Source organism: Fomitopsis serialis (genome assembly GCF_022376445.1).
Source record: "Fomitopsis serialis strain Sig1Antser10 chromosome Unknown B0H18scaffold_362, whole genome shotgun sequence".
NCBI lineage: Eukaryota > Fungi > Basidiomycota > Agaricomycetes > Polyporales > Fomitopsidaceae > Fomitopsis > Fomitopsis serialis.
Genome location: NW_025955322.1, coordinates 1431 through 28431, shown reverse-complemented (window position 1 = coordinate 28431; position 27001 = coordinate 1431). Strand labels below are relative to the sequence as shown.

The 27001-nt window shown below is 55.4% G+C and overlaps 3 protein-coding genes across 3 annotated transcripts; 1 reads left to right on the top strand and 2 right to left on the bottom strand.

The window, feature by feature from the left end:
• Positions 1–52: 52 nt before the first annotated feature.
• B0H18DRAFT_385933 (uncharacterized protein) lies at positions 53–1091 on the bottom strand. Its single transcript, XM_048037870.1, has 4 exons — positions 862–1091; positions 439–803; positions 358–375; positions 53–291 (listed from the first exon to the last, which is right to left on the bottom strand). The coding sequence occupies exons 1-4, from the start codon at positions 954–956 to the stop codon at positions 140–142; spliced, it is 630 nt and encodes a 209-aa protein (XP_047884833.1). The 5' UTR covers positions 957–1091; the 3' UTR covers positions 53–139.
• A 328-nt stretch (positions 1092–1419) lies between these two features.
• Positions 1420–3482, top strand: B0H18DRAFT_1171102 (acyl-CoA dehydrogenase/oxidase; the record flags this gene model as incomplete). Its single annotated transcript, XM_048035892.1, has 13 exons — positions 1420–1461; positions 1554–1607; positions 1733–1775; positions 1832–1955; positions 2016–2125; positions 2187–2212; positions 2272–2390; positions 2447–2513; positions 2568–2728; positions 2795–2969; positions 3045–3178; positions 3235–3271; positions 3423–3482. The coding sequence occupies 13 exons, from the start codon at positions 1420–1422 to the stop codon at positions 3480–3482; spliced, it is 1152 nt and encodes a 383-aa protein (XP_047884832.1).
• A 222-nt stretch (positions 3483–3704) lies between these two features.
• On the bottom strand, positions 3705–6215 carry B0H18DRAFT_1089366 (Nucleotidyltransferase; the record flags this gene model as incomplete). The annotated part of the gene is made up of 13 exons (XM_048032259.1): positions 3705–3813; positions 3872–3898; positions 3955–4008; positions 4066–4240; positions 4292–4312; positions 4366–4571; positions 4629–4686; positions 4734–5076; positions 5130–5203; positions 5328–5363; positions 5393–5593; positions 5674–5857; positions 5913–6215. The coding sequence occupies 13 exons, from the start codon at positions 6213–6215 to the stop codon at positions 3705–3707; spliced, it is 1791 nt and encodes a 596-aa protein (XP_047884831.1).
• Between the last annotated feature and the right edge of the window lie 20786 nt (positions 6216–27001).

Sequence of the window (27001 nt, the reverse complement as noted above, 5' to 3'; positions counted from 1 at the left end):
GAGACGGGTGAGACTCCCGTCTGCAATATCCCAACTTATATACACGAAAGGGTTTTTTCAATTCATCCTCTACGGGTGTATAGTGTTGTCCTAGTAGGTATCTGTCAATGCGTAGATGTTCAAGGCGGACAGTCATCTATCACCGACGCATCAGCAGTAGCATTTGCTGTCGGAACACATAGCTGCTCTCGACGTCGACTGCCCAATTCCTGAAGAGTCGACAGCAGCGTTCAAGGAGAGAATCTTCCACATAGAAAGCGCGGTCTCGATGATGCACAACAATGGCGAAGGCTGCGCATGTGAGGAACCTATATGAGGACTCGATGAGCTCTGAGAGTGATCTGTCGTGCGACCCACGAAGCTCCATTCGAGACGCTCGACGTCTACGTCAGCTACGCAGCTGGTGATTGCGCTAGGCATAGAGATGTGGCGGCGTACGTGAGGATGGGAGGTTGATGTCGAGTTCACTGGCAAGCGAATGGCCAAACGGATGGGGTGTTGGGCCCCCTCGCGAAGTGTTATTTTGGTGAAGGATGACCGCGAAAGCCCGTACGACGGTGGACAAACGAAGTAGCACTGAGAACCTGGAGTGGGAGTCAAGAAAAGGAGGACTGATCTTTCGGATCATTTCGCTTCTACGATCGCACGAGCCATAGCTTCGACGCCGCAGCGTGAGTCCCGCGTCGGTCGTGTGTTCAACGTTCGACGCAACACTGAGCACCTGTCGCTGGCTGCGAATCCGTTTATCATATGTCAAATCGAAATTGACTTCTTGAGGATTCCGTACTCCAGTGATTGTCTTCCTGCACGAAATGGAGAGCTTCTCGTGCCGTAATTTACACATGGAATCTTGTGACTCACTGCATACACATAATTACGTCGAACTGCCGCCGACAGTGACGGAGATCAATGTGGATGGGCCGGGATGGCTCCGCGGGGAATGCTTCAATATTCATAGCCCTTCCCTTGCTTGAGGATCCGCAATGTGGTCTGGCAGGAGAGCAAGCATAACGCAGGAATTGAGGACCGCAAATATTCGGGGTAGCTTGGGATTTCGAGAGCAAGAGATTTCTGCGGTGTATACGAGCCCATACGACTGCGGACTCGCGGTTGGGTCACCGTCGGCTGTCGTCGGGTTGTCGGTCTGAAAGTGCGCGTTTAACATTGAATTAGATCCTGATCCCGATCGCGCGTCTACCCCACACATGCGGGTCTGTGGCGGGGATCTTCCGACCTATTTAACCACAGTTGTCGAACACCGGCCATTACCTCCCTCATTCTCGTCGCCCTGCATTACTGAGGATTGTCTGCTTGCGATTCAACATGCTTTCTCTACCGCGCGTATTTCTTCGTCGGCAGCCTGCTGGATTGCACAGACTGAAGTCTAGTGTATCAGGCTCAACACGCTTGCAGTCGAGTATGTCCTGTAATGCTCAGAGTTACCGTGCCCAGCTGATTGAGGTGTCTACATGCGTTAAGCATTTGCGAAGTACGACCAGGAGGTATGTTGAGGGCTGCTTCTCCAGCGGCGCAGGCTCTCACATGAAACACAGGACCCCCTGAATTTGGAGAGCCTATTGACGGAGGAAGAAATCGCTGTCCGGTATGTCTCAGCTTTCCTTCATTCAGTCTAGGATTCGAATCTTTGAGCTAGGGATACCGCACGAGCCTTCTGTCAGGCACGTTCCTAGCCTTCCCCTTTTCATCGCTCTAGTGACGAACCGCCCAGTAGGAGAACCTTATGCCGAAGGTCCTCCACGCACTACGTACAGAAGGTAGGCATATCATTCAAGTATTCTAGCTCGCACGACTTAATAGCGCCTCTCGATAGAGTTCAATCATGACGTCCTACCAGCCATGGGCGCGCTTGGGTTCCTCGGTCCGACGATCCAAGGGTATGGCTGCGCCGGTGTGAGTAGCGTAGCATATGGCCTCATCGCGCGCGAAGTCGAACGGTAGGTGCTCTGGGCTACCACCATCCTAGCATTGTTGTTGATCTGCCTTGCCTTACGCAGTGTGGATTCCGGCTACCGGTCGACCATGTCTGTCCAGTCGTCGCTGGTGATGCACCCGATCAACGAGTATGGCAGCGAAGCGCAGAAAGAAAAGTATCTGCCACGTCTTGGTGCGTACCGTTACTTTGCTGTCCGCTCCGCCTCAGCATGAATAACCGGCGACGACAACAGCGAAGGCCGAAATCGTCGGATGCTTCGTATGCCCCTATTTCTCGTTCTTCGGCTCGCTGAGATCATGACCACCATTCTCTCTTAGGGCCTCACTGAACCGAATCACGGCTCTGATCCCGCTGGCATGGAGACCGTCGCCGAAGAGGTCGACGGCGGGTTCGTCATCAACGGCGCCAAGACATGGATCACGAACGCACCCGTCGCGTCAGTCCGCTTCTATCCAGCGTCCCAGACCTTTTCTAACCTCACGATCCGACCAGCGACTTATTCGTCATCTGGGCACGCTGCAAGTGGGACGACAAAGTGCGCGGGTTCCTGCTCGAGAAGGTGCGTCGGACCCCGCACGCCCCGCCACTGATACAGCGCTGATAGACGGCGTAGGGCACGAAGGGCCTCTCGGCGCCCGCGATCAAGCACAAGCTCGCGCTGCGCTGCTCCATCACCGGCTCCATCTTCATGGACAGCGTCAAGGTCGGGCACGACGCGCTGCTCCCCAAAGCCAAGGGCCTCGGCGGGCCCTTCGGGTGTCTGAACAGCGCCCGGTGCGCATGTCCCTTACCACCTCTCATCTGACCAGCTGCAGCTCACTGACGTGTTGCCTTGGGTAGGTACGGCATCTCGTGGGGCGCCATGGGCGCGCTCGAAGACTGCATCGACCGCACCCGTGCGTACGCGCTCGAGCGGCACCAGTTCAAGCGCCCGCTCGCGTCCTTCCAGCTCGTGCAGAAGAAGCTTGTCGACGCGCAGACGGAGGCCGTCCTCGGACTCCACGCCACTCTGCAGGTGCGCGTCGCGTCCCCGTTCGTCCCGCCGCGGATGTCTCGCGCGATTGCTGACGGGGTAGTTGTGTTGTGATAGGTGGGCCGGCTGAAGGACGAGGGCAAGGTTGCGCCGGAGATGATCAGTCTCGTGAAGCGCAACAACTGCGGGAAGGCGCTGGAGCACTCGAGGAGGGTCCTCGACATCCTGGGCGGGAATGCGTGCTCCGACGAGTCAGTCCCCCTCTCCGGTCCGCGGTCTCACGCAAGCTAACGAACGACGTTTGTAGGTACCACGTCGCCCGACATGTAGCGAACCTGCAGGTCGTGAACACGTACGAAGGTGCGCGTCCTCTCTCTTCCTCCTGTGGTGAAGCTGAATGTCGGATTGACCCGTACACGCACGTCAGGAACATACGTGAGTCGGAGCAGTCGTCGTACGATGAAGGATCGCGCACTGATGACTGATGTTTCGCAGGACATTCATACGCTGATCCTCGGCAAGGCAATGACCGGACTTCAAGCGTTTGCGAACTGAACGGCCCCTGATATACCACAATGTACCTATCACACAATCAGGTTGGATAATCGAGCTTCGGATCACCGAGATTCGCGGGGTGGAGACAACAAACACCAGGATTGCTACAGGACGACATCTGGGCTACTAGGATCTCGAGGAGGCGATACAGCAGGCGACAGAAGAATTTGTGCTTTGTGACAGACGACATGCGTTTGGTGATGTTCAGCGGCGCAGTTAACCCTATGCATCTGCGTTCCGCCATTCCGGCGCCACCCACTCGAGTCCTAAGAGGTCAAAGGCCTCCTTCTCTGTCTTCGGGAAGAACATCTTTGAGTCGTACCGTCTTGTGCTGTGCGAAAGTGAGCAGGCGCAGACGGCGAGAGCGATGACCAAAGAGTATCACTTACATTCCCGAGCTGTCGAACTTCATGGCACTTCGTGGATGACATCAGGCCAGCGTCGCTCGTGCGACGGAATGTTGCACACTCACAGCTTGTCTTTGGCCCATTGTCTGAGGTCCCGCTGGAACATGATTGACCCTGACCTGAGGGTGTCGTTCATCAGACACACGACATGACGTCGCTATGAGACTAGGACTTACCAACCGATAACAGCAGTCCAATACACCTCGGGCGGTGCGAAGATCAAGTCAAGACGCCGCCGGATACCGTTGTGTAACGGCGATGAGTTTGGTAACGTGAAGACGGTGAGCGCCTTCTCGAGCGAATCCCAATGGGTGGTTCGCAAAGGATTATGGCCGTGGAAGCCAGACAGGTCTGTGGGTCACTCAGTATGAGACTAGCACAGGCTATTCGCGAGCGACGTACGCATTACATGGCTGACCATACCTGCCGCCCAGTCAGAAACCTCCGGTCTGCTACACGAGCCGGTGCCGACTCACCTCGTTCGTAGAGCCTACGCACAAACCGCTTGCAAAGCCCCTTCACAACCCCTGCGTCAGGGTGCGTGAAGACGATATCGACGTCATTGCTCTCCGGCTTCCCTCGCCGATAGCCCCCGACGATCGTGCTCACGCACCCTGGCTCTAGCTCGGCCAGCTCGGCCATAACGATGCGCTCCATCTCTTCCACCTCAGCTCGTGGTATCCTGTTCCAGATTCCTCAGCAAACCACCAAGCAGCCGACGTATCCGAGTCGCACGTACTTGATGGCAAGGTCCTCCCTCAGTTCCAGCGCGATCCGGATCCAGCTATCTCCCAGACCTTCATCGCCCTCACCCTTCTCACCCCGAAGCTCCCTCCTAGCTTACCATGCTTGCGATTGCCCTTATCCTGGTCCTGCCCGCGCCAATAATGAGGCCGCTTCTGCATCTCGACCTCTTGCAGCTCCGACGGGCCAGTAGCTTGTGGCTCGTCGCGCTCGACGCCATAGTAGATCTCGAGGTCGTTGATAGAGCGCAGGCCGAGACTGTAGAGGCGGCGAGCGGTGTTGGGCCCGATGCCATAGACGGAGGTAAGAGGCTGAGGGCTTTGAAGCGGTCCGATGCGAGGATAGTTTCTGCGATAAAGCATAGGTGAGGCGAAGCCAGCGCAATGCGGCTGAAGAGACACACGAGCTTCCTCGATCTTTCCCGTGTCGATGAATTCCTCTACCTACGCAGACGTGCGTTGATTCCCAGTAGACCCGATACCCAGAGAGGACATACCATGGTACCAGTCTTCTGGCCAATGAAAGGAAGCTTCTGCACCTGCGAGACGGAGGTGATCCGATGCGGATACGCTGCAGCACCGACATCGATGATAAGTCAGCGAGCACCGAAAAACAAGTGTGGTCTTCCTGACCTTTGATCACCGAGATTGCGCGCTGGTAATCAACGCGTTGCGTTCTTCGCCCTCCATAGCACGAGAGCGATGCACGATATCGAGCTCCCGTACGAGCTCTTGATTGGGGCATGTAAGGGGGATGCACGCTGGCACGCGTATCGAGACGCATGATTGAGCTTGTCCAGAGGCGTCGGGATAGATGGGTCCGGATGCAGGAGACGAGCAGGAATCTTGGCGTGCATGTCTGACTCTTGCGTCTCCTCGAGCCCAGCCTTTGTGGTCCTGTGCTTCGACGACGCTGGCTGGTCTGCGGAGGGAGGAAGGGGCGACGTCGGGGTATGAGAAGCTCGAGCGGAGGTGCAGGCGACGACAAGCGTAGAGATTGCGGTGGTGTTTGTAAGCCTGTGTGCTTCACGATGGCAGGACTGGATGGTGTCTCTACTTCTGAATCTGAGTCGCCGCAAAGACACGGTGCAAGATTGCATTCTGGGCAATTTTTCTCGGTCTCAGTCCGTAGCTCCTGGATTGCAGCATAATCGACACATGGGAGAACTTTGTTTTGCTTGACACAGTCCCGGAGCCATTGAGGCGTTACTATCGCCTTCTGTTTCTGCAGGGAGTTTCAGCTCAGCTACAGGTAGGTAAAAACCAGCGGTTGTACTCACAGCAAGAGTCCATGGTATGTGTCGTTCCAAACGCCTCCTCATGCGAATGGTTGTGATTATCACGTCAGCCTCGGTCGCGTTTGAACATAGGCGTTGTGCATGTCTCTCCGCGAGCCGGAAGAGCTCCGATAGACTGGACGGATCCAGCTTAGCCTGAACAATGTACAACGTGACATCTGGTATGGCCTTCTCTGAAGGCTCCAGACGGGCATGCTTCGATGGCTGGAGAGCCGACGAGGAAGATTCCAGTGACTGAGAGTCAGAGCGAGGATGCGGTTCAGGAGCAGGTCGCTTGAAAGGCATGGTAAGATAACTATCTACAAAAAGGTTAGGAAGACGCTGAATAACGCCTCTTCCGTACCCATAGTGTCGCATACACGTCAACGAAGACTTACCACTTGTAAACCGCACCCGCGGCCTCAGCCAGGTTCAAAGCTTTCAATCAATAACAACTGTTGTCAGAATTGTGAGTATGTACACCATCAAGGAGAAGCAAAATCAAGATTTCCTCCTCGGGACAGTTGTTCGTACATATGACAATGTACTGCTCAAGACGTAGTAAGTAACTTACCGGGTGATGGTCACGGTGGTGACGTCGCGTCGGTGCGCGTCGTAATCACATGATGCATTCAGGGCAAGCTCTTGCGCGCGATGCAAGTACTGACGCGCTTTGAGCAGGAACTTGAACTTGAGCTTGAAGCTTGAAGCGTCGTGTCCACATACAACTGCCTTAGGGGAAACTTCTGCTGGTAAGTATGCTGTGCATCATATACCAATTTCTGCTTGAAGAGCATAGGCCGTGACTACTGCCATGTGCATACTACGGCTTTGGAACATCCTTCCAGGTTCCCGAAACCGCTGGCACAAGCCTTGAGGACACGCGCATTCCTGGCTCCTGAGACATGGATAGCGCGACAATGCTTCAGACATCTGACTGGACAACGGCAGCTTCGACCGTGACGCGTCTGGGACTCAAGTTCAAATAGTTAGCGACGTGTCGAATATGGGCTCAAATTCAGGTCATCGCCAACACCATAGCATTGCCATAACTCATATCCAACTGGTACGTGCCGTTTGACATATCGAGGCTCGTCGCATCATTCTATCCTAAGCCCTGGAAAGGACAGGTCCGATCTTGATGTCGCTCGTGTCCCACTAGTAGAATTCCAAGCAGTTTAGCAATGCAGTCACCCGTCGAAGAAGTAACGACCTACCACACCGGCCTTGTAGTACGGCTCCTGTTCAATGAGCTTGCGTGCAGCCTCCAGGCTGTCGGCCTTGACGATCAGCAAGGTCCCAGCGATGTCGGGAACAACCGTGAGCGGCAACTTCTCGTCCTTGTTCAAGATCGCACCACCGAACTCTAGATGAAGTCCACAGGTTGTCAACGAACAAGAACATCAGACACAAGAGCAATGTGGCTGGACGTGACAAGTCGACTTACGGAGAATGCCATCCGCGCGGCGGGCCTCCATCCACTCGTTGTGCTCGCTGTCGACGGCCTTACGTTTCTGCATGACGTCGCCGACTTTGCTGTCCGGAGCCCAGACGAAGTACGTGATCTGCAGGTTGATTTGAGACATGTTGGCTGAGGACTGAGTACTGACTCGGAGGCTCTGGATGCAGATTAGCTCTGCTCCTCTGCATCTTATATGCAGTGCGCGCATGAGCCAACCGCCCGCGCATTACATACGGATCCGAGCAGGAGGCAGGCAGTCGGACAAGTGCCTTGCCTGATATGTACGCAAACATAACCGATCGTAAGAGAAGCGAGGCTTGTCGGGTCTGGTGCGCAGTGGCAATACTGCAAATGGTTCGTAGCGCCATTCTCGCAACATTGCCTGAGCAGCACGGTGTATGTGGGCCGACGCTTCTGACGTGTCTCGGTAGCCCATTTGGCATTCCTGGCAGACCCGAACAGTGTCCCGAAGCTCAGCAGACAAGTACTCGAGCGTGGAAGTGTGGACTAACGATAACTGCATGAGCGTTGCCGGATTCGGTCGACCACGCTGAGCTTGACAGAACTTCACAGCCTCGAATGTCGTGATGTGAGAGATCGTCAGTACATATCAAAGCATGAGAATCATTATTCGAGGCATACAATACCAGTCCGTGTTATGTCCGTGCAGAGTCCTCGAGTGTCCCTGTCCATTGGTAGTTCACGCCTCGAAGGCATATGCCGCAAACTATTGGCAATGATCAGAGCCCTGCCGCCGCTCTCAATTTGTCGTAGAGAGGAGTCCCCAGACCGGTGACCTGCACGATGCGGCGCAATCAGTCCCTTCGTTTCCTTCGGTAGCTGGAATGCACTTACAGGGTCCCACCCGGTCGTCGCCACGAAGCCAGCCACGGAGCCATCGGACTCCAGGCACTGCTTGTTATTTCCCTTCACAATATCTGTCACTGCACCCGCTGCCTTCGAGTACAACCACGGGTTCAAGAAGCCCAGCACGGGCTTGCCTACATTGAGCAGCTCGTCGTTCAGCAGCGCGATGACGCTCGCCCACATTGGCGTCGAACAGCTCGTGCCCGTCGTCGGAGCGTAGGCGCCACCGACCACGGTATGGTGCGGGACACTAAGTCACCGCTACTTTGAAACAACGTTTCGGTAGGCGCCAGATTTCGCCCGAATCCTTATCCCTCTTGTAGAATTGCTCCAATTAGCATTAGGAACAATCCTACTAGACGGATTTTCCCAACACTCAAAATTGACGAAGTTGAGTGATGGGAATTTGGCCAGGTCACGTGTAGCCACCCAACATGGCAAGTCTCACCTCAGTAGCGCCCACAACCCGGTCTACCAGCGCTGGGCCTGGGCCTCTAGGCGCCCACCTTCCGCGGGTGACCACCGTCTCCATAAGAGATTCAGATGCCCGATCTGCTTACAAATGGGCGTTTAGATGGCCAAATGCGGTAGCCAGCCCTAGGCTGGGGTTACCTGGGCGCTGCCCGACCAATTTGGCCACTGTCCCAAGGTAGCGGTGACTTAGTGTCCCGCACCATAGCGAAATCCACGCCGAAGCCGCTGACATCCGGGAAGCCGCGACCGGACGCGTTGTATAGCCCTGTGTCATTGCTGCCGAGCTGCTTGAGGTAAGCCGAGACCGCAGAAGACTGGTAGGTCGGCATGGGGAAGTAGTTGGAAAAGCCGCCGCCCGAGAAGGGCACGCCTTGTTGGTCTGCCCAGTTGATGTCCGCACCCGTGGCACCAACCGAAGTCACGCTACGCAACAAGGATGGTATGTCAGATTCTTGTGGTGTGGGCGACGACGGCTTTGACTCACTATGGGCAGGTGTTGGGAAATGTGGGAACGAAGGTCGTGCAATCTTGGTAGCCTGTGCCTGACACGCCACCGTCGCCCGAAGAGAAAATGATCGAGACACCCCTCGCGCCGAGTTGTGCATACGCGTTGCAAAGGTTACTGCACGAGGGCGCGAGCGGTTGAGTCAGTGTTGCCAAGGTTCTCTCATGACGAAGATATGCGCACTATGCCAGTTTCTCCGAGATCACATCCTCGTTGGATGAGTAGCTCGTCGTCATCACCGGAGGCGGCGATGTCTGATTGAGGACATAATTCACCGTGTCGAGGTAGCCGGACAGCCCGTCATGTGTGTCGTTTCCGGCCAGGAGGTAGGTCACTGGGACGCCCGTGGCAAGGCCGACGGTATACTGTATGTCGAGATTCTGCTCCTTCGTTAGATTGGCTCCGTTCCGAAAACATCGATGCCCTTACCCCTTCAGATCCAGCGGTAACATTCTGCAGGTTACTGCCTCCGTCGATCGTCTCTGTCGCGAAGGTCGTCGCAGGATTTATATCTGGCCTGTACTTCTCCAGGAATATCTGAGCGCAGCAAGTTAGCTCGAATCATGTTCCCTCGACATTCATGATAGCGGACCTTCAGATCGTTCGCGTTCACGTATTGCTCTACATATCCGGCGACCACGATGCCGTTGTCGGGATTCGTCGCGGGAGAAGTCGGAATGCCATACAGGTACTGGAGGCATGCTACTGTGATATTCGGCTGGTTGTAAGGTCCACAAACAGCGGTGACATTCGATGTATCACGGGTAACGGTCGGGCTGTGGGGGCTTGCGGCCGCAACAAAAGCGGGTGCAGTGTTGTTTACGATTTGCGCCGGGAAGCTAGGCTCCATCCACGTCAGTGCGTGTGGACGTATCAAGATACTCTGCGAACCTGGTGATGGGATGGATGAGATCCACATGCTCCGCTAGTTCCACAGGGATCGAGTATTGCAAAGCCCGGATTGTCTGCGTGCCTGTAGCTTCGTGTTTGAAGATAGAGAAGTCCGCGTCCAGGAGCTCATTTGCTTTGCTGACTGGTATGTTGACCTCGACCCAGTCGCCCGAAGGTGATACGGGCGTTGCCGTGAGGTTGTTGTCCCCAAGCCATGCGTAAACAGCGTCGATGCTATCCTGCGCGGGCTTGACAAAGGCTTCGACCTAACACAGAGTTCAGGGTGTACTCAGAAACGAAACAAACGGCAGACAAACGTACCTCCTCTTTGGTCAAGTACTCGCCGTAGTTCGGACTCTCGGGATCACTGACGTCGTAGAGTGTGTCAAGCAGTCCGTCAATATTGCTCTGCACCAGTGCGACCCAAAGATTGAGTACCGTGTCCGGGGATGCAGAAGAAATGAGCGTATAACCACTCGGAGCCGCTGCACGAGCCTCGTGTAGCTGCAAGGTCCGGCGAGCCAAAGGGTTGCCCCACGCGACACCCAAAGCCGAGGCGGCCACCACTGCCCAGAGGAAGCTTACCATACTTGACAATGTCGGCGCAGAGAGTAGGCCCTGGACTGGGATCGAAGTATCTGGCACAGGTAGGCTTTTGTACCTCCCGCCTGAGCTCGAGATCGGCGATGGCTATGCGCTGGAACCGCGAACGCCTCGTGAGACCGATATCGCTGTCTCAATTCGAGTCTTCCTGCAGTCTCGGCGATCACACACCGTTTTTTACACACGCAACATAAACATGTGGTCTCGAGGACGATCGCGTCGAGAGGCGCTGACATCGCACGGTCTGCACGCGCCGCTGAGATCGTCGACGCGTCAGGACCGCTGGTTATCTTCTTCGTTTGGGCTGGTCAAACGCGTCGTCTGGAGAATGTACGGCGCAAATGTGCGCATTGTCTACGCAGGCATAGCGAAGCGGTACATGACCAACACTGCTCAGGCTTCACGCCATCATGAGTTGAAAGCTCAGGTCGAGACATCAGTCTGATTCGAGGGTGACGCACATCTTTCCTTCGGCTCAGGCCAGTCTTCAATCAATACAGCACGTATAGCAAGGCACAACAAGAAAGGTATTATATATGCGCAAAAATGGTGGTACGCAGGTGAGTGTCGCGTCGCGGTCTGCGGCCGGCGGTGTGAGTACAGAGCAGAGCCGCCGAGTCACTGACTGCAAGTATAGCTGGGTTTGAATTTGAATATCAAGACCAGTCGCATTGTGGCATGCAACCATACTCAAACCATATTTATAACATACCGTCCAGACTCTTTGCATCTCACTGCGCCCTTCGACCAACCAAATCAAAGCAAATGCCTCCAACGCCCACAGTGGATTGGCTTCAAGCAGCCTCGGTATCAAGACTATCGGAGGACGAGCTCTTTGCCAAGCATAAGATGTGGGGTTAATCTTCCTGTCAATTTCGCTTGTACAATGCCCGGTTGCGTCGAGGGCCCAAGTGCGCGCGTGGTCGGCGCCGGGACGGGTGAATTTCGAGGGTGATCACCGGACGTTGAAGAGATGAAGTGGTGCGCCTGCGCGTATTGTTCCCCTTCTCCCGCTTCAACCACCACGTCCTCTTCGAGTCGCGGTGTGTTGTTATTCCGTTCGGATTTGCAGCAGTCGGCCACCATGGTAGCCGCCTGCACTGTTGCTCTCTTGCTCTCCACGCTCGTTCTCGGCAAATCCACCACACGTTCCTTGCAAGTTCATGAAAGACGCGATGAGGCACCGAATGGTTTCACTCTCAATGGCGCGGCAAATGCGGACCATACGCTGAGTCTACGCATCGGTTTGGCGCAGAATAATCTCGTGGGTTTGTATGATGCGCTGAACGATGTGAGCGATCCATCGAGTGACAAGTACGGTCAGCATCTGTCGAAAGAGGAGGTACGTGAGGTCTTTGATTGTCTACAAGCGCGAGTATCATAACCCGAACTTATCATGTATCAGGTTGAAGCTTTTGTTGCGCCCACGTCGGAGAGCACGGAAGCTGTCACAGCCTGGCTCAACGAGCACGGGCTGAACGCCACCGCAGTCTCACCAGCAGGAGACTGGCTTGCGGTCAACGTGTCCGTCGCGCAGGCTAACTCGCTCCTGCTCGCCGACTACTCGCTCTTCACGCACGACAGCACCGGCGCAGACACCATCCGCACGCTCGAGTACTCTCTCCCTACAGACTTGCAGGCCCATATCGACTGCGTCCACCCGACGACCACGTTCGTGTCCCGCTCTTCCAGCCTGACACCTGCTAGATCAACGCATTGACCCGCAGGTTTCCTTCGCTTATCAATCACTCGCCCATTCTGGAGTCCTGGACAAGACGCGAGGATACCGGCGAAGTAGAAGCTCGCGCAGTCACGCCATGCGGCTCTGGCAATCCGAACATGATACCAGAGTGCCTGCAGGCGATGTATGGCATCCCGACCACGCCGGCCACCCAGTCCTCCAACCAGATCGCGGTGACAGGCTACGATGGGATCTATGCCGAAGAAGCGGATCTCCAGGTGTGCTGCGATGTCTTCGGCATACCGATCAGGCTGATGCGACTGCACAGAGCTTCCTGACGACGTACCGACCCGATGTTAGCAACTCCACGACTTATTCAGTGATCAGCGTCAACAACGGTACGGATCCGCAGTGGAGAGAGAACGCGGGAACCGAGGCGGTCAGTACTTCGACTGCTATGAATGCGAGTGCTTGGCTGAAGACATCTTGGTATAGAATCTTGACGTGGAGTACGCCGTCGGCCTTGCCACCAACGTACCCGCTTTCTTCATGACCGTTGGCGGGTCATTTGACGACGCGCTTCTCGATGCCGCAAACTACCTCTTGTCCATGGACAACCCGCCTCAAGTCGTGTCCACCAGCTACGGTGACAACGAGAATGTCCTCTCTGAGAACCTCGCGAAGTAGGTCGGCTCCTGACGGTTGTCGGATCCTTGCTTAGCATCCTTACAGTTCCATCTGCAACGCCTATGCTCAACTGGGTGCCCGAGGCGTCTCCATCCTCTATGCTTCGGGCGACGGAGGCGTCTCTGGCAACCAGGCTTCCGACAACTGCACAGAATTCGTACCCGTCTTCCCCGCCAGCTGCCCCTAGTACGTTCGCGTGCCCTGCTTTCCTCCCCTAGTCTAACCTCCCGCAGCGTGACCACCATCGGCGCAACCACCTCCCAGCCCACCGAAGTAGCCGCAAGCTTCTCCGGCGGCGGCTTCTCCAACTACTTCGGCCAGCCCGCCTACCAATCTGACGCGGTCGCCTCCTACCTCTCCGCGCTCGGCTCGAACTCGAGCGGGCTCTTCAACGCCTCCGGGCGCGCGTACCCGGACGTTTCCGCTTACGGCACGCGGTACGACATCAAGTCCGGCTCGGCGACGCTCATCGTGAGCGGGACGAGCTGCTCGACGCCGACGTTCGCGGCGATCATCGCGCTCCTCAATGACCAGCTGCTGGGCGCGGGCAAGAGCGTGCTTGGCTTCTTGAACCCGTGGCTGTATAGCACCGCGTCGGGGATGGGCGCGCTGAATGATATTGTGGACGGGAATAACCTTGCGTGCAGTGGGGGCACGACCGGGTTCTACGCTGCCCAGGGATGGGATCCTGTGAGTGACGAGTTCCTTATTGCAGATGGACGAAACCTGACGGCGGATCGATTTTCAGGTTACCGGGCTCGGCACGCCGAACTTCACTTTGCTTGCGTCGGCCGCGGGCCTATGAACTGCTGAACACTGAACACTTGAACCTTTCTCATGAACCTTGCATTCAATCGGACTTCTTCCACGCATTTTGTATGCTCTGTGAGACTCCTTGCTTCCACTAATTGTTGCAGACACTACTTTTAAACCCTCTGTGATGAACTTCTGTCGCTGGCATGTACTCTGTCGCTGTCATTACTTTGTACAGTACGATATACCTGGATCTAGTATGGTCTAGTGTGTAACCTCGTGCATTCGGTATGGCCTGCGTTGCGATTCAGGTAGTCACTTGCAAGGTTCTAGATCTGGCGCTAGAAGCCAACTGCCACACAGATGATATCCGTGGTAAGTACCTCGAATGAGCAGGAACTTCCGAGTCCCGCCCTGTGAGCTCACCACTGTTTTCTTCGGGGTCACCAACTCACCGTCGACTGTCTGATAGCGATCCGTGGGCCAAGATGCATCGTGACTCCGTGTCAGTCTCTTGAACAATCTTTATAAGCTTCCGGCCCGCCATTCCTGGACCTGACCTGAGACCGTCTACTTATGAATCCCGCTCGAGTGTTCCCAGCTCGCACAGTGTTCAACGCTCTCACCCGCAGGCCCCCATTCCAATCCAGAGCGATGTCCACGACCTCAGGCCCGACGCTGTACAAGTTCGCCGTGTGGGCGCCCGACCTGACCGACCCCGAGGCGTTCAGCCGCCGCATGGCCGTGCGCGAGTCGCACCTCGTGAACGCGAAGTCGCTGTATGCGAATGGAGTTCTCAGTGCGTGCCGTGTGGCCGTCCGTGACGACGTGGAGCTTAATGTAGATGGTGGCTGGTTGTAGAGTTCGGTGGCGGGCTGCTCACGCCCGAGTCGATCGCGTCTCCGACCGCGGAGAAGAAGCTCGTGGGCTCGATGATGGTCTTCGAGGCAGACAGCATCGAGACTGTGCGGAAGGTGATCGAGTCGGATCTCTACTACCAGACCGGGGTGGTACGTCCCATCCATTCGCCGCCTTCCAAGTTGTGATGCCGTGCTAACGCAGACGATGATGCAGTGGGACAAGGAGAAGCTGCAGATCTACCCCTGGCTACAGGCCAACCTCTGAGGACAATCCAATGAAGAAGTCACACGATCTGTACCATATCTGACTCTAACCCGCAATGAGCAATGGTCTTCGACCTTAGGATTGCTGCATTCTTGCCTAGCCGGATGTCTTCTAAGTATGTAATGCAGCGATTCGGAGGCATGCAGCCTAAATTATCCCTGTCTACTCCGCTCAACACCAGCTAGACGAAGATTCATTCTTGTGGGTTGAGCATCGTGTGCACGACGACCCTTCTCCAACTGGAGGAGCTGGAGAGTCACCGATCATCTCACAATAGCTGAACAGCGCTGAGAGCAGGTAGCACGACGACCAATCGGCCCCGTATCGCGACTGCATAAGAGGATGAAGTATCACGTACAAATCAGAAATCCACAAATACAGAATAGATAAACCAGCGCAATCTAGTGTGCCACGCGCAACGTACAAATGTCCCCCGCATACTGCTGTCCCGCTCTATACTTTTCTTCCATGCCTGACGGACATCATGACTTGGCACCGCTTGAGCCCGGCTCGCTCTCCTTCCCCTTCCCTTTCTCCTTTTCCGCGACCACCGCGCCGCTGGCAGCGCTCGCGGTCGGGCCCTCGTCTGAGTACAGCCCGTTCTCCTCGATATACTCTACGACGGGTGCAGGAAGGAGGTAGCGCACGGAGAGGCCGCGGCGGAGGAAGAGGCGGACCTTGGTCGACGAGACATCGTTCTGGATGAGCTGGTGGATGAGGTGGATATTGTGTCGCCACCGTGAGAGCGAGTCAATCGCCTGGTCCATGTCCGCACCCGCGCGCTCGATAATCATGACACCGTACCGGCCCAGGATGTGATCCAAATCAGGCTCAGACCACACGCCCGGCTCACTCATCGTCGCGATGAGGTCGGAGCCGGCGAGGAGCATGATCCGCGCGGGTTTCATCGTCCCGTCCGGTGATGCGATCCCGCCGAGGACAGTGTTGATCTCGAAGTCGAAGTGGTCGAGCACGACAGCGGTTCGTTGGTAGGTTTGGAGGGCCTCCCATGGGTCAACCGTGAGCCATGTTGATGTTTGCTCGGCGGCGATGTTGCACATGTGAACACTAGCGGAGGCAATCGTCAGTGTCTGTTCACACGACGCACAGTAAATGTCTAGTTGACGACTAAACGGAATAGAATTTCAACACGGGCACGGCGGCCGCAGAAACATACCATGTCAGAGCGAATAGATACGCTCGCTGAAAGCATACGCAACGTGAATGCGAACACGATGCAGATAGCGCAAGCCTCGTTCTCTTGCATGCAATCCGCAGCAGCCCGCGATAGCCTGACACAGGATGGCCAACGGTCACGCGAGGTGTCTGGTGAGCGCGCAGGAAGTGACGAATGCAAGAACCCTCGCAGTCTCACAGCTGCCGACCTGACCCGCCCATAGGCTCAGGTAATCTGGGTGCTCCCTAAGCAGGTCGGAGGTCCGTGCGGGGAAGATTGTTCGCACCATAGCACGGCGCTCTGTGGCTTGGTGGCGTACAGGCGACTGAGCGTGTCTGAGGCCTGTACCCCAAGTCACCGGTTACGGGCATGGCGGTGAAGGTCAATGGCACAGTCAGCGGCATCGGACATGACTACGCCAAACCCATTCGTCCCCCCTGTGCACCCATATTGAGGCCCGACTCGTCGTGCCATCCAATGCAACGAAGCAGCTCGAGATCAGGTGCACAGACTCACCGATGGCGTGCGCTGAGCAGACCGGGCTTCTTGTACTGGTCACTGACGGGACTGAGGTAGCCGGCGACGATCTCGTAGTCTGTGTTCTGGCGGACGTAGTCGACGGCCATCTCGAACATGCGCAAGTGGAGGTAGGTGATGGGGCTGAAGGAGCCGCATGCTACGAGCACGAGAGGCTGCTTGTCTGGATTGCGGAGCCGCCGCAGGCGGTGGGTAGGAAACTGGTAATTCGTGGACGGATAGGTGAAGGGAGAAGATTGTTCGCTGGCCATGGCGGCTTGCAGCAGGCTAGCTGTGGTTGCGCGAGGGAGTCAGATAATGTTATGGCGGGTCATGGCGAATGGAGAAGATAATATAGCGGCTGACCGGATCCTGGAGCGCTTCCCACGCTGCGCTCTGTATGTCAGGGCACACGGGTCCGGACATCCTGATTCGACGCCATCTCGTCGCCGTGCAACGCGCCGTGTAGCGCGCCATGCGCCGCGTTCGCTGCCCAGTGATGGTGGTTGGGAAGAGAAAGAAGTCGTCGCGCGAGCCTCACCCTGACAGCGAGGTGATCGTCGATTCGACGTCGAAGTCGCTCTCGCGTAATACGCTCTAACTGGCATTTCGGTAGAAAATAACCAAGTGACAATCCGTGAGAAATGTGCCCCCGCACAGATCTACAGCTGCAGCAGCTCCGTCGGGTACCCTGGCTCGCGAAGCTTTCGCAGGCACACCCCGAAGAACGAGGATGGAACTCGTCAGCAAGGACGTAGATGACGCAGTTGATCATCTCTGTATCGATCCGGCTCCCGAGAACTCCGGGAATCAATTGGTGAGATTGGAAGTCGCGGCTACATTTTGCATTTGTACCGCAGTTTCTATTCTCATCATTCTCCGTCTGTGTTCGGCGAGCGGCAGGTGCAGCAAAGGGTTGGGTTTGACGAGGAGCGGGTGGTGGTATTATTGTTAACGGAAATGCGCCACCGCCAACTCTTTCGCAAACGGCCATAATACGTAGTCTACATTATGCACCGCGTTCAATTGAAACTCCTTTCACGAACCTCCGTACCTAGTATTTGACTGGAGAGCCATATCGGCTGTGACTGGAAGAAGGCTGTAGTAAGTTACATCCTGAAGAGCCTACTTGTCACAGAATCTCAAAGTTTCTCATGAACTAGCCGCATGGTATGACGCAATGCAACATCTAAAGCAGTTAGGGATACATGACTGACGAGGTCCCTGGAACAGTCTACCGTTTGATTAGTTCTTCTTCCAAACCTCCCTACCCTTGACCCAGGTACTCTGCACATTGCCCTTCCGGTCGAGCACGACCAAATCAGCGTCTGCGCCCGGGCGTAGGGTGCCCTTCTTATTCTCAATCCCCAGGCACCTGCGATCCGGCACGTCAGTGAATCCCACGACACACAAATGCAAAGCAAGAAGGCACATGACACCCACCTCGCCGGGTTGAACGTCGCGCACTTGATCGCCTCGCCGAGCGAGCATCCCGTGAACCGCGAGAAGTTGCGCACGCACTTGTCCAGAGTGACCACGCTAAGCTCGCGGTGAAAATCGGGCAGGGTGGTGAATGAACACGCGGCACGTACCTCCCTGCGAGGGTGTCCGTGCCCTCGAGGTAGAGCTTGTCGCCCTCCTTCACGAAGCGCTTCCCGTCGCGCCACTCGTGCACACCGTCATGCAGATGCGGGTCCAAGATTTTCATCGCTGTCTACGCGTCAGGGTCCTTCTGTTTCGAACACACAAGGATCGCCGGGGAACGCTCACCATCTGTAATTAGAATACAGCCCTCCGGGTAAGAAGAATACGCCAACTGACAAAGGAAGTCAAATCAGCGCAACACAACAAGCCGAATGAGCGCACGCACTCTGACAGAGTTCGGGTGCGAGTGGATCCCGTCCACGATCAGCTCATAGAATGGACGCTCGAACGACTCGTCGACCTTGCCCTTCCGCAGGTTCAAGTCGCCCGTGTTCGCGAGAGCGCGCAGGATCGGGGTCTGTGGCGGCGTCTGCTGGTCATCGAACGCCTCCGATGTCGCCTTCGGAGCAGCCGCCGGGGAGCCCGGAGCCTCGATCTGCAGCTGCGCGAGCCGCTTGCTCAGAGACACCTGCCGCGCGTGCGAGGATCCTGATGCGGGTGAGGCTGGCGAAGCAGGAGACGCGGGGGTGGACACGGGCGGGTAAAGCGAGGGCGAGGCCCCGAGGAGACCGATGATGGATGGGTCGCGGTGGTGCAGCTGCGGCATCGCGTTGAATAGATGGGTGATGAGACGCGCACCATGGTACACGGCGTGCGTCGCAATGGCTGTCGTCGCGATACTGTCCCCCACATAAGCACTGCGCCAATGATACGGCAGTAGCTCTTACCTGTGCCCAATGGAGAAGACGACGCCGCGCTTGATCAGCTCTGGAATAGAAGACATGACGCCTTCGATCTCCGGTGCTGCGGTGACAATGCGCACGCCGACATCGCTCCCCTCGGCCATGAGCCAGTCCTCTTCGTCTACGAGGTTCTGGGCACCGTACAACTCCTCGAATGAGGCGAAGCTTTCGCGCGCGGGCACCAGGAATTGCGGGGCGTGCGCACCACGTTTCGCCATTTGGATGAAGGGGCCTTCGGCATGCCATCCGAGAAGTGTAGCTGTAGTAGCGGATGCAAAGGGGCGCAGGAGGTGGAGCAGTTTGGGGTAGAGGGACTTTTCTTGGGTCTAGGGTGGATCATCAATCTGCATCTCAGGTTTGAGGATCGAACGCACGATGATAGTGGGGACAAGACTATAATGAAGGTCAATCGGACAGTGTAATGATTGAATGGAAGGAGCTCACGATGTTACACCCGTCTCGATGATCTTCTCAGCGACATGGCGCATTCCGTTCCTATACACTTCATCGTCTCCGTCATATACGGAGAAGTCGAAGCCGTAGGCTCCATTGATCTGTATGTCCATGAACCCGGGGCTGTTTACGGCATCAGTCGCCTATCTGTACACGACGGTTCGCGGATCTTACTTACCTGAGGATGTTGCCTCCGAGGTCGATCACTCTATCGGGACGCTCCCTCCTCATGAAGAAGGTTTTCTATGTCTATGCTCAGCACGGTCACTTCGAATTCGACACGCCGGACATACCTGCGAATCTAAGACGACTCCCCGACGCTCATCGATCCATAGATCGCGCTCAATGAGGCTCCCATCCTCTGAAGGCAACAAACAGTTGGTAAAGCAGACCAGACCGTTGGGGGAGGACATGGTGGTGAAGATGTTGAAAAGGATGGCTGTGCTGGATGGCCGAGATGGTGCTTTATGGACTCAGGCCCCGAGTTCGACATGCTCCGACGCCGAGGAGCATATGGGCGAGACCTTTATCGGGCATGGAAACACACGGTTGGCCAATTACCATGAAGAACGTTGCTGCGAAATCAGGTTGAACTACCACATGCTCTGTGTGGCTTCCTGTATATGAAAAAAGGATCCATTCGGCTGCTGGCTGAGAAGAATACATCTGCTGCATTACAGAGAGATGGATGTAGTGGTCAAGGTACAAGGAGCGCAATGCGCCACCGGAGAGAGAGAGAGAGTTTAGCCGGATATCGCCGGAAAGGATCTGAGATTGGTAATCTACGATCGGGGCTTCGGTCATTGGCACTGTGGCACCGCTCAGCACCAGTCAGCACCGTGCTTACTCGTACCTCCACCATGTCCTCTCTGCACACTATCACCAGAGTGTCCAAGAGTTCGCTAATGCGACAGGCAGTCTCCTTTTCTTCAAGCACATCTGCTTGCGGTCTACGCTGTCTTCATCGCTGGGCGACGAATGAGCTGCGGACCGGGGTGGTACTAGACCAGCATGCAGCTAGACCTCTGCGTCATTCGAACTCCAAACGTGCCTTCAGCACCACGGCTTCGACAAGAGCTGCTCTCGCGCAGCACCCTCCGACGAAGCAGTCAGTGCTTGTCGCATACCCGTCCCCAAGTTCCGTGGAGGAGACTGACGAGGATGCGGATGACCCGGACGTGGACTTCGTACCGCCAGAGGAGGCGGAGCTGGAGATTACTGACAGGGCAGCAGAGGTAAGTGATATCCTTGGCATTGAGACTTGGATGGGATTTGCTATGAGCTTTGTGGAACGTAGCCAGGGGGGTGGTGCCCCGATTACCACCGTCATACCTAGCTCGCTCGGTGTTGCCTGGCCGCTTACCTCGCTACACCTGGCACAAAGCTAGCTACTGGGCCCATACATCAAGGGCCACAGACGCTGTCACACTCGTGCTGTACCAGAAACCGCGGTTGCTGTATAAGCTTGGGCAGCCTGAAGTCACCTGAAGTCTCCGCGACTCCGTAACGTATTTCTTGACTTCACAACTCGCTCGAGGTTGAATGTGATTTGCGTTGAGGTTAGATATGGGTTGTTGTGAACGTCTCAGCTTCTGGCATTGACATTGTTCATCCGTCATGATATTTACATGCGCTGACAAACAAACCGGCAGCAACTCCGATCACTCGCAAACCGAGAGCATAACCCGAACGCGGCATTGCGAATAGCGGTAGAGAGCGGCGGCTGTCACGGGTACCAGTACAAGCTAGAGCTCGCGAAGAAGCGACAAGAAGACGACTAGTGCGTATGCCCCCACCAACTCTGCACTCCCGTTTGCTCACGCAGCATCCCTAGCCACTTTTCTCACCCGACGGTGAAGCCTTCCAACATTTACGTCGACGCGGTGTCCATGGCGTTGTTGAAGGGCTCTGCCATCGACTTCGCTACTGAGCTGATTGGTAGCAGCTTCCGGGTAATAGACAATCCGCAGGTGCGCCCGTCTGTATTTCTTTCAGTGATGGAGTGAGTGATGTAGTAAACCGTGCAGGCGAAAGGAGGCAGCTGTGGCTGTGGTGTCAGCTGGGAGCTCAAGATCTAGTTTGCATAGAGGCGCATTGAGGCGATGTCTGTATGATATATAATAATGTTGTAGTGCGTCATCCCCTTCTCGCTACGCATTTTCTGCTCGTTATCGCGGCGTCAGCCTGTCACACGGCGTGAAGCATCCAGCGGGATATGGCCTATCAGTCGTGATCCACGTCTCAGTGACCCATCACATGCTGTTGATTCCTGTCTTGGCCAAACATGGTCCCACAAGCGCACCTGCATTGTCTCTGATGAAGTTGGAGGTGTGAGTCATCGCCCAAGTACTCTGACAAACCTGAGGCTATCGACGGCTGTTGACGTGGTCCACAATTTGGAGCTTCCCCGCCCCTCGGTAGCGTGTGAAGGAACTCATTGACTTGCCACTGCGAGGCCTCAGGCCTCAGACTTCAGGACTCGGTAGGCCATTACACCGTACCGCGCTCCTTGAAGCTTATCTGGGGCGTGCATGGTCATAGCGTCTTCGTGCGTTGATAGCACGGCGACGAGAATGATACGAACCTTGCTATATTCAACGTGTAGCTCCAACGAACGACTGTGCTCCGTGCTACTAAGCCTCGTGCCCGTGCTTCCGAACCACTCGATGCCGTCCGGAAGACAGCCGTGAGAGGTAAACCTTCATCTCCTTCACAAACCAGGCAGACATGCTGCGGTCTCGAGCCATATTGCGGCGCGATGCTCAGGGCTGTGAACGATACATGCGGATGGGGTATGGGGCTGTCACCCGGAAAGCAAATAGAAGCCATAGAACCTCTGCGCAGGACACCATGTGAGGGACCAGGTGTTCAGGAAGACGCGGACGCTGTCCGCTGTTGACCTGCCCTCAACCCGTTCTCGAGCTATATAAACGGTCGAGCGTCGCCTCGGTTTCTCCACCAACATGCCCATACTTTCCTAGGCTCCAGGCAGTTGTGAGTACCCTGACGGCGGCGAACATGGCACGACCCACTTACAGTTTCTCCCACAGCTGAGTGCGTCGCGGTCCTGGTGGCCGACCGTGGTCGCCCCTTCGCGAAATTCGGGGTGGCTACTCGCTGCGACGCTGAAGAGGTCTACTCGGGTCGGCAACGATCCTGGTAGAGCCTTGCTCAGAGAAGCACGACGTGAGTCCCTTCCTTCTATGCTCTGTAGCCGACTCTAATGATGCGGATGTTTGGCAGTCCATGGCGGATAACGTTGTCACCTACTTCGTAGGGTATATGTGTCAATTATGGCGTTGTGTGGGACTGCTTTGTGTGACGTGAGGATCCATCCCGCATATAAGTAAGATAAGGCTGTTTGGTTAGTATTCAAGACCTCGATTGTGCCGCGTGCGTCAGATACTGCGGATGAAGCGAATGTGCATGGTATTGAACGGTACAGTTACGTATATCGCCGCGTGACAGAGATATGCACGCGTATACATTATTCGATATTTAAAGCCACTCATATATCACCGTGGGCTATGCCATGATAATCACTCAGGCCTCGGGCCGCAAGGTAGTCAGATTGTCGATATTGAAAAACCAAGTATGCTTGAATTAAAATTAGCTCAAGTGACTGATGTAAACATGAGATGATCCACCCATAACACATCGTAGCCAATCACTCCGCCTTCGGGACCTTCGCGAGCGCAGACGTTGCGCTCGCAGGCAGGATCTTCTTGCTCACCGCCTCCTTAATCACGTCCTCGATCCATGTCTGGCAGTTCTTGTCAATGTCGGCGATCTCGTACTTCGGCGTGCGGGTGCTCGCCGCGATGGTGTTCAGATGGGCGACGTGTGCGGCGTCGATGTCAGCGATGTGCCAGGTCTTGATGTGGCCCTTCGACTTGGCCGCGTCAAAGGGCTTAGGGCCGCGGTGCTCCATGCCGATGTGCTTCTTGTCGGACCAGATCACGTCGTGCCAGACGGTGCCCGCTGCGCGCTCGGCACCGATGAGGAGCTTCCAGTGGTACAGACCGTCATCACCTGTGCAGGAACATATATATCAGTCAACATGCGGATTGATGAGTGAATAACTCGCGCGTACCTGGCGTCTGTTGAATCACCGATACCAGGTGCATATCTGCGTAGTCTCAGTAAACTGTTGATCTAATGAATTAAATGATCCTGCTTACGTCCGTTGCGTGCAAGGAGCAAGTGCGCCAACTCCCGGGCAAGGACTCGGGCGTCCTCGCGTTTCTGCTTTCGAACGTCCTCGTAGTCGAAACGAGCATAGAGCTCATCGTCGTAGGAGCGCACGTAGAAATCGTCGCGAGCGAGTAGACCATCCTCCAGGTCGGGGGCCCTTGCTACGACGTCGGTCCACCCACGAGCTACCGGAGGTTGACCATATCCAGTCAGAGAACGCTCTTGAGCAGATGACCTAAAAGAACACGTAAGTATACCAATAACCTGTGATTAGATTGCGTGAATGGTGCATACCGCCAGGTAGGAAGGGCCAGTGCTGGGACCGCGGCAACAGCGGCGAGGACAAACGAAAAGGCGGACGCGAAACGCATTGTCGGAAGCTAAGTGGGATCGAGAGTGGCTAGGTCGTAAAGTGAGACGTGAATGAAGGATCGACTCGCAGTGAAAAACAAGTCAGGCTGCCAGTGGTCGAAGGACATCCATGAGTACACTATCGTCAGCGGAAGAGATTTGCGCAAAGGCGGCTCACCGACCGGCACCTATACTCGGGGTGAGCTCAGAAAGAGAAGAGAAGAGCTGGCGATCCATGCCAATCATTCCCTCTTATATACCCGCGGCCGGGGTGTCCCTGAGGCTGTGACACAGGGGTGGGTTAATGATCTTTAATCTCGTCGACCCGGCCAAAATCATCGAATGGCGCTGCCATTAGACCGTACCCGCTAGCACCTAGGTCACGGAATATTTGAAGTTGAGGAGGCTCTGAGACTCTGCACCACACGCACGCCTCAATAGCAGGCATCTTAGGGCCGAATCTGCAGTAGTTGGAGCAAAAGTCTTAGCGAAATTGGCTCCACTTTGCGATCATTTCTGTGCAGCGACCTAGTAAGTCCTGGCGAATACGGTCTAATACTTAAATAGGTTGCATCAAACACGACCGTGACCTTCCCTTCATCGCATGGAGTCGTATTCGGAAGATGCGGCGGAATTACGAGATTCCAGGTCGCAAGTCAGGTCCAATGTCGTCTTGGAAAGAGAACGCCCTTGAAAAGTGATCAACGGTTGACATGGTACCACAAAGGTTGAAAGGTAAGTACTCCCCGCGTTCGAACTTAACTGACAACAAATTGGCATGCGTATGAGACTGGGTCGTTCAAGTCCAGCCCATTTTGACTTTCGAGGTAGCTCAATAGTTCACTCACAAATATTGGATAGTGGATCATCATACAAGTCGCGCACATTCCTGTCAGACGTTCACTGCCTTCGGAGGAAGCGTATTCCATACTAGGGTGGCCGAGATCGTGGCCCGATACAATTTAGTCCGGACTTTTCCGAAAAGCTACTTCAAGTAAGTATTGGCGCCCGAGGGTCGCCCTCCTGCCAGCCCGCTGTCCATGCCAGCACCGAGGTCATTATGTTACTGTACTGCTCAACTTCCTAGGCTGCTGGCCGAACCAACTCCCAGTATGTATGACACATATATGCGGCATCCAGGGACTACGCGAACCCGTGGAAGTCAGCAAGGCTGTCTTGTGAAGCTCTGTGAAACAGCCAGGCCTCTGCATCGAGAATCCCTTGACGTGAAAACCACTGTTTCCTGCCCAAGTTTCACATCTAGAGCAGTGGATTCCTCCGCCATTTGCGAGACGATTGCATCGCGATGAAGACATGTCAGTGGTTTGATGGGACGTCAGCGACATAAACTTTGGAGAAGACACAGATATTGGATGTCGTGAGTGCTTCCGAGTCCTTACGGTTTTTATGCCTGATAGTTTCGTCCTAGCTTGTGGCGGAAAGCACAGGGCAGTATTGTTATCCTGCATGAGACCAGTTTCACACGTACTTGCAAGGCGAGTGGCTCGTCAATCGTCACTGAGACGTGAAGTAGGGGAGTATCGAATGTCCTTCCTTATTCACGTCGAACCGCGCCCGGCTTGAGGGGACTACAGTGAAACAAATTGCAATCCTGAGTATTACCGGTAAGTACATGGGCACAAACTGACCTCGATGTTCAAGATAACTATTCTGATTGAGCAGAGTTATGTTGTAGTCGCCCTGCCAGCATTTCCGGCTCGTATACTTGCGACCAATCGCCGCCACAAGAGGCAACAGTGAGTACGCAGTCGATCGGAAGAACGAACAATTTCGAGGTGCGACTTCCGAATCGGTTCCGGTAGGCCACGACGAACATGGTGAGTATGGATGAGCCTCATATTTTATAGTATGTGTTCCCGTTATATGTGCCAGAGCTTACCTCGCACCAAACATGGGTGGACGGCGATGTCAAGCTTCAAGTTCGAGCATATCCGGTATGCCGCATGTTTCATTCAGTGCAAGCAGCGCTCTTCAGCTAGAAAGCTCACTTTAGTAGACTGTAGTTCGATATGCGCAGGCGAGACGGTGCTCCCCCTCCGGGCATAAAGAACAATCCCGAGACTGCACCAGCTACATAGTTCATCTTAGCATTAGCACACTTGACCATCCCTGCCTGCGCAGGAGAACTTGCTCGCCCGACCGGCTGCGGTTCGACGACAGCCGGTCACACTGCAGCCGCAAGCCCGACGGCCGGCCCCTCCCTTCCACCCGCTACTGTGTCCTTCTCTCCGATCGCGCGCGCGATGTCAATGTCCAGTGGCCATCGGGGTCTCCGAAGCCGGGGCGTTAGAGCGCTCCGGACCGGGCGAATAGAAGAGGTCGGTATTGGGCTTAGAGCGGAAGCGCGCACGGAAGAGCCACACTTAGCAGAGGTATCATCCATAGGTAAGTTATGTACAGCGGTCATGAGCCCAGCTTAGCTGGAAGGGCTCTTTACTCGGGATTGACTTCTGATCCTGGTAGGCGAGGGACTCCTAGTCACGATGTTCATACCAAGACGTTCAGCCTTGGGAGTGGCTAGCCGCAACATGGCCTCCCGCGCACTTCGCTAGGAAGCAATCTGACCATGACGCCTTATTGCAAGTGGTCCAAGCTTATAGACGATCACGAGAAACACTAACCAAGCACGGTATACTTAAAGGCCCAACACCAGCGCCAACCCACGAATCGCAGAGACACGGCCTACCGGTGAGCGATCCAACCCACGCGGACGAGAGCCTGAGAGTGGATGGTGAGTTCGACCGATATCAAGATTTATTGCGAGCGAAGCGAGCATACTTCGGCCTAGGGGGTGCAGCCAGGCAATAAACAAGTACAAATTGTCGATTCGCAAACGATTATTCCCGCCCTCTGCTGTATAGAATGTGCTTCTGCTCGTTCACAAATCCCTATAAATCCGATTGAAAATCACGCAAATTTGCGCGATGGGCCATTCTTTCGGAAGA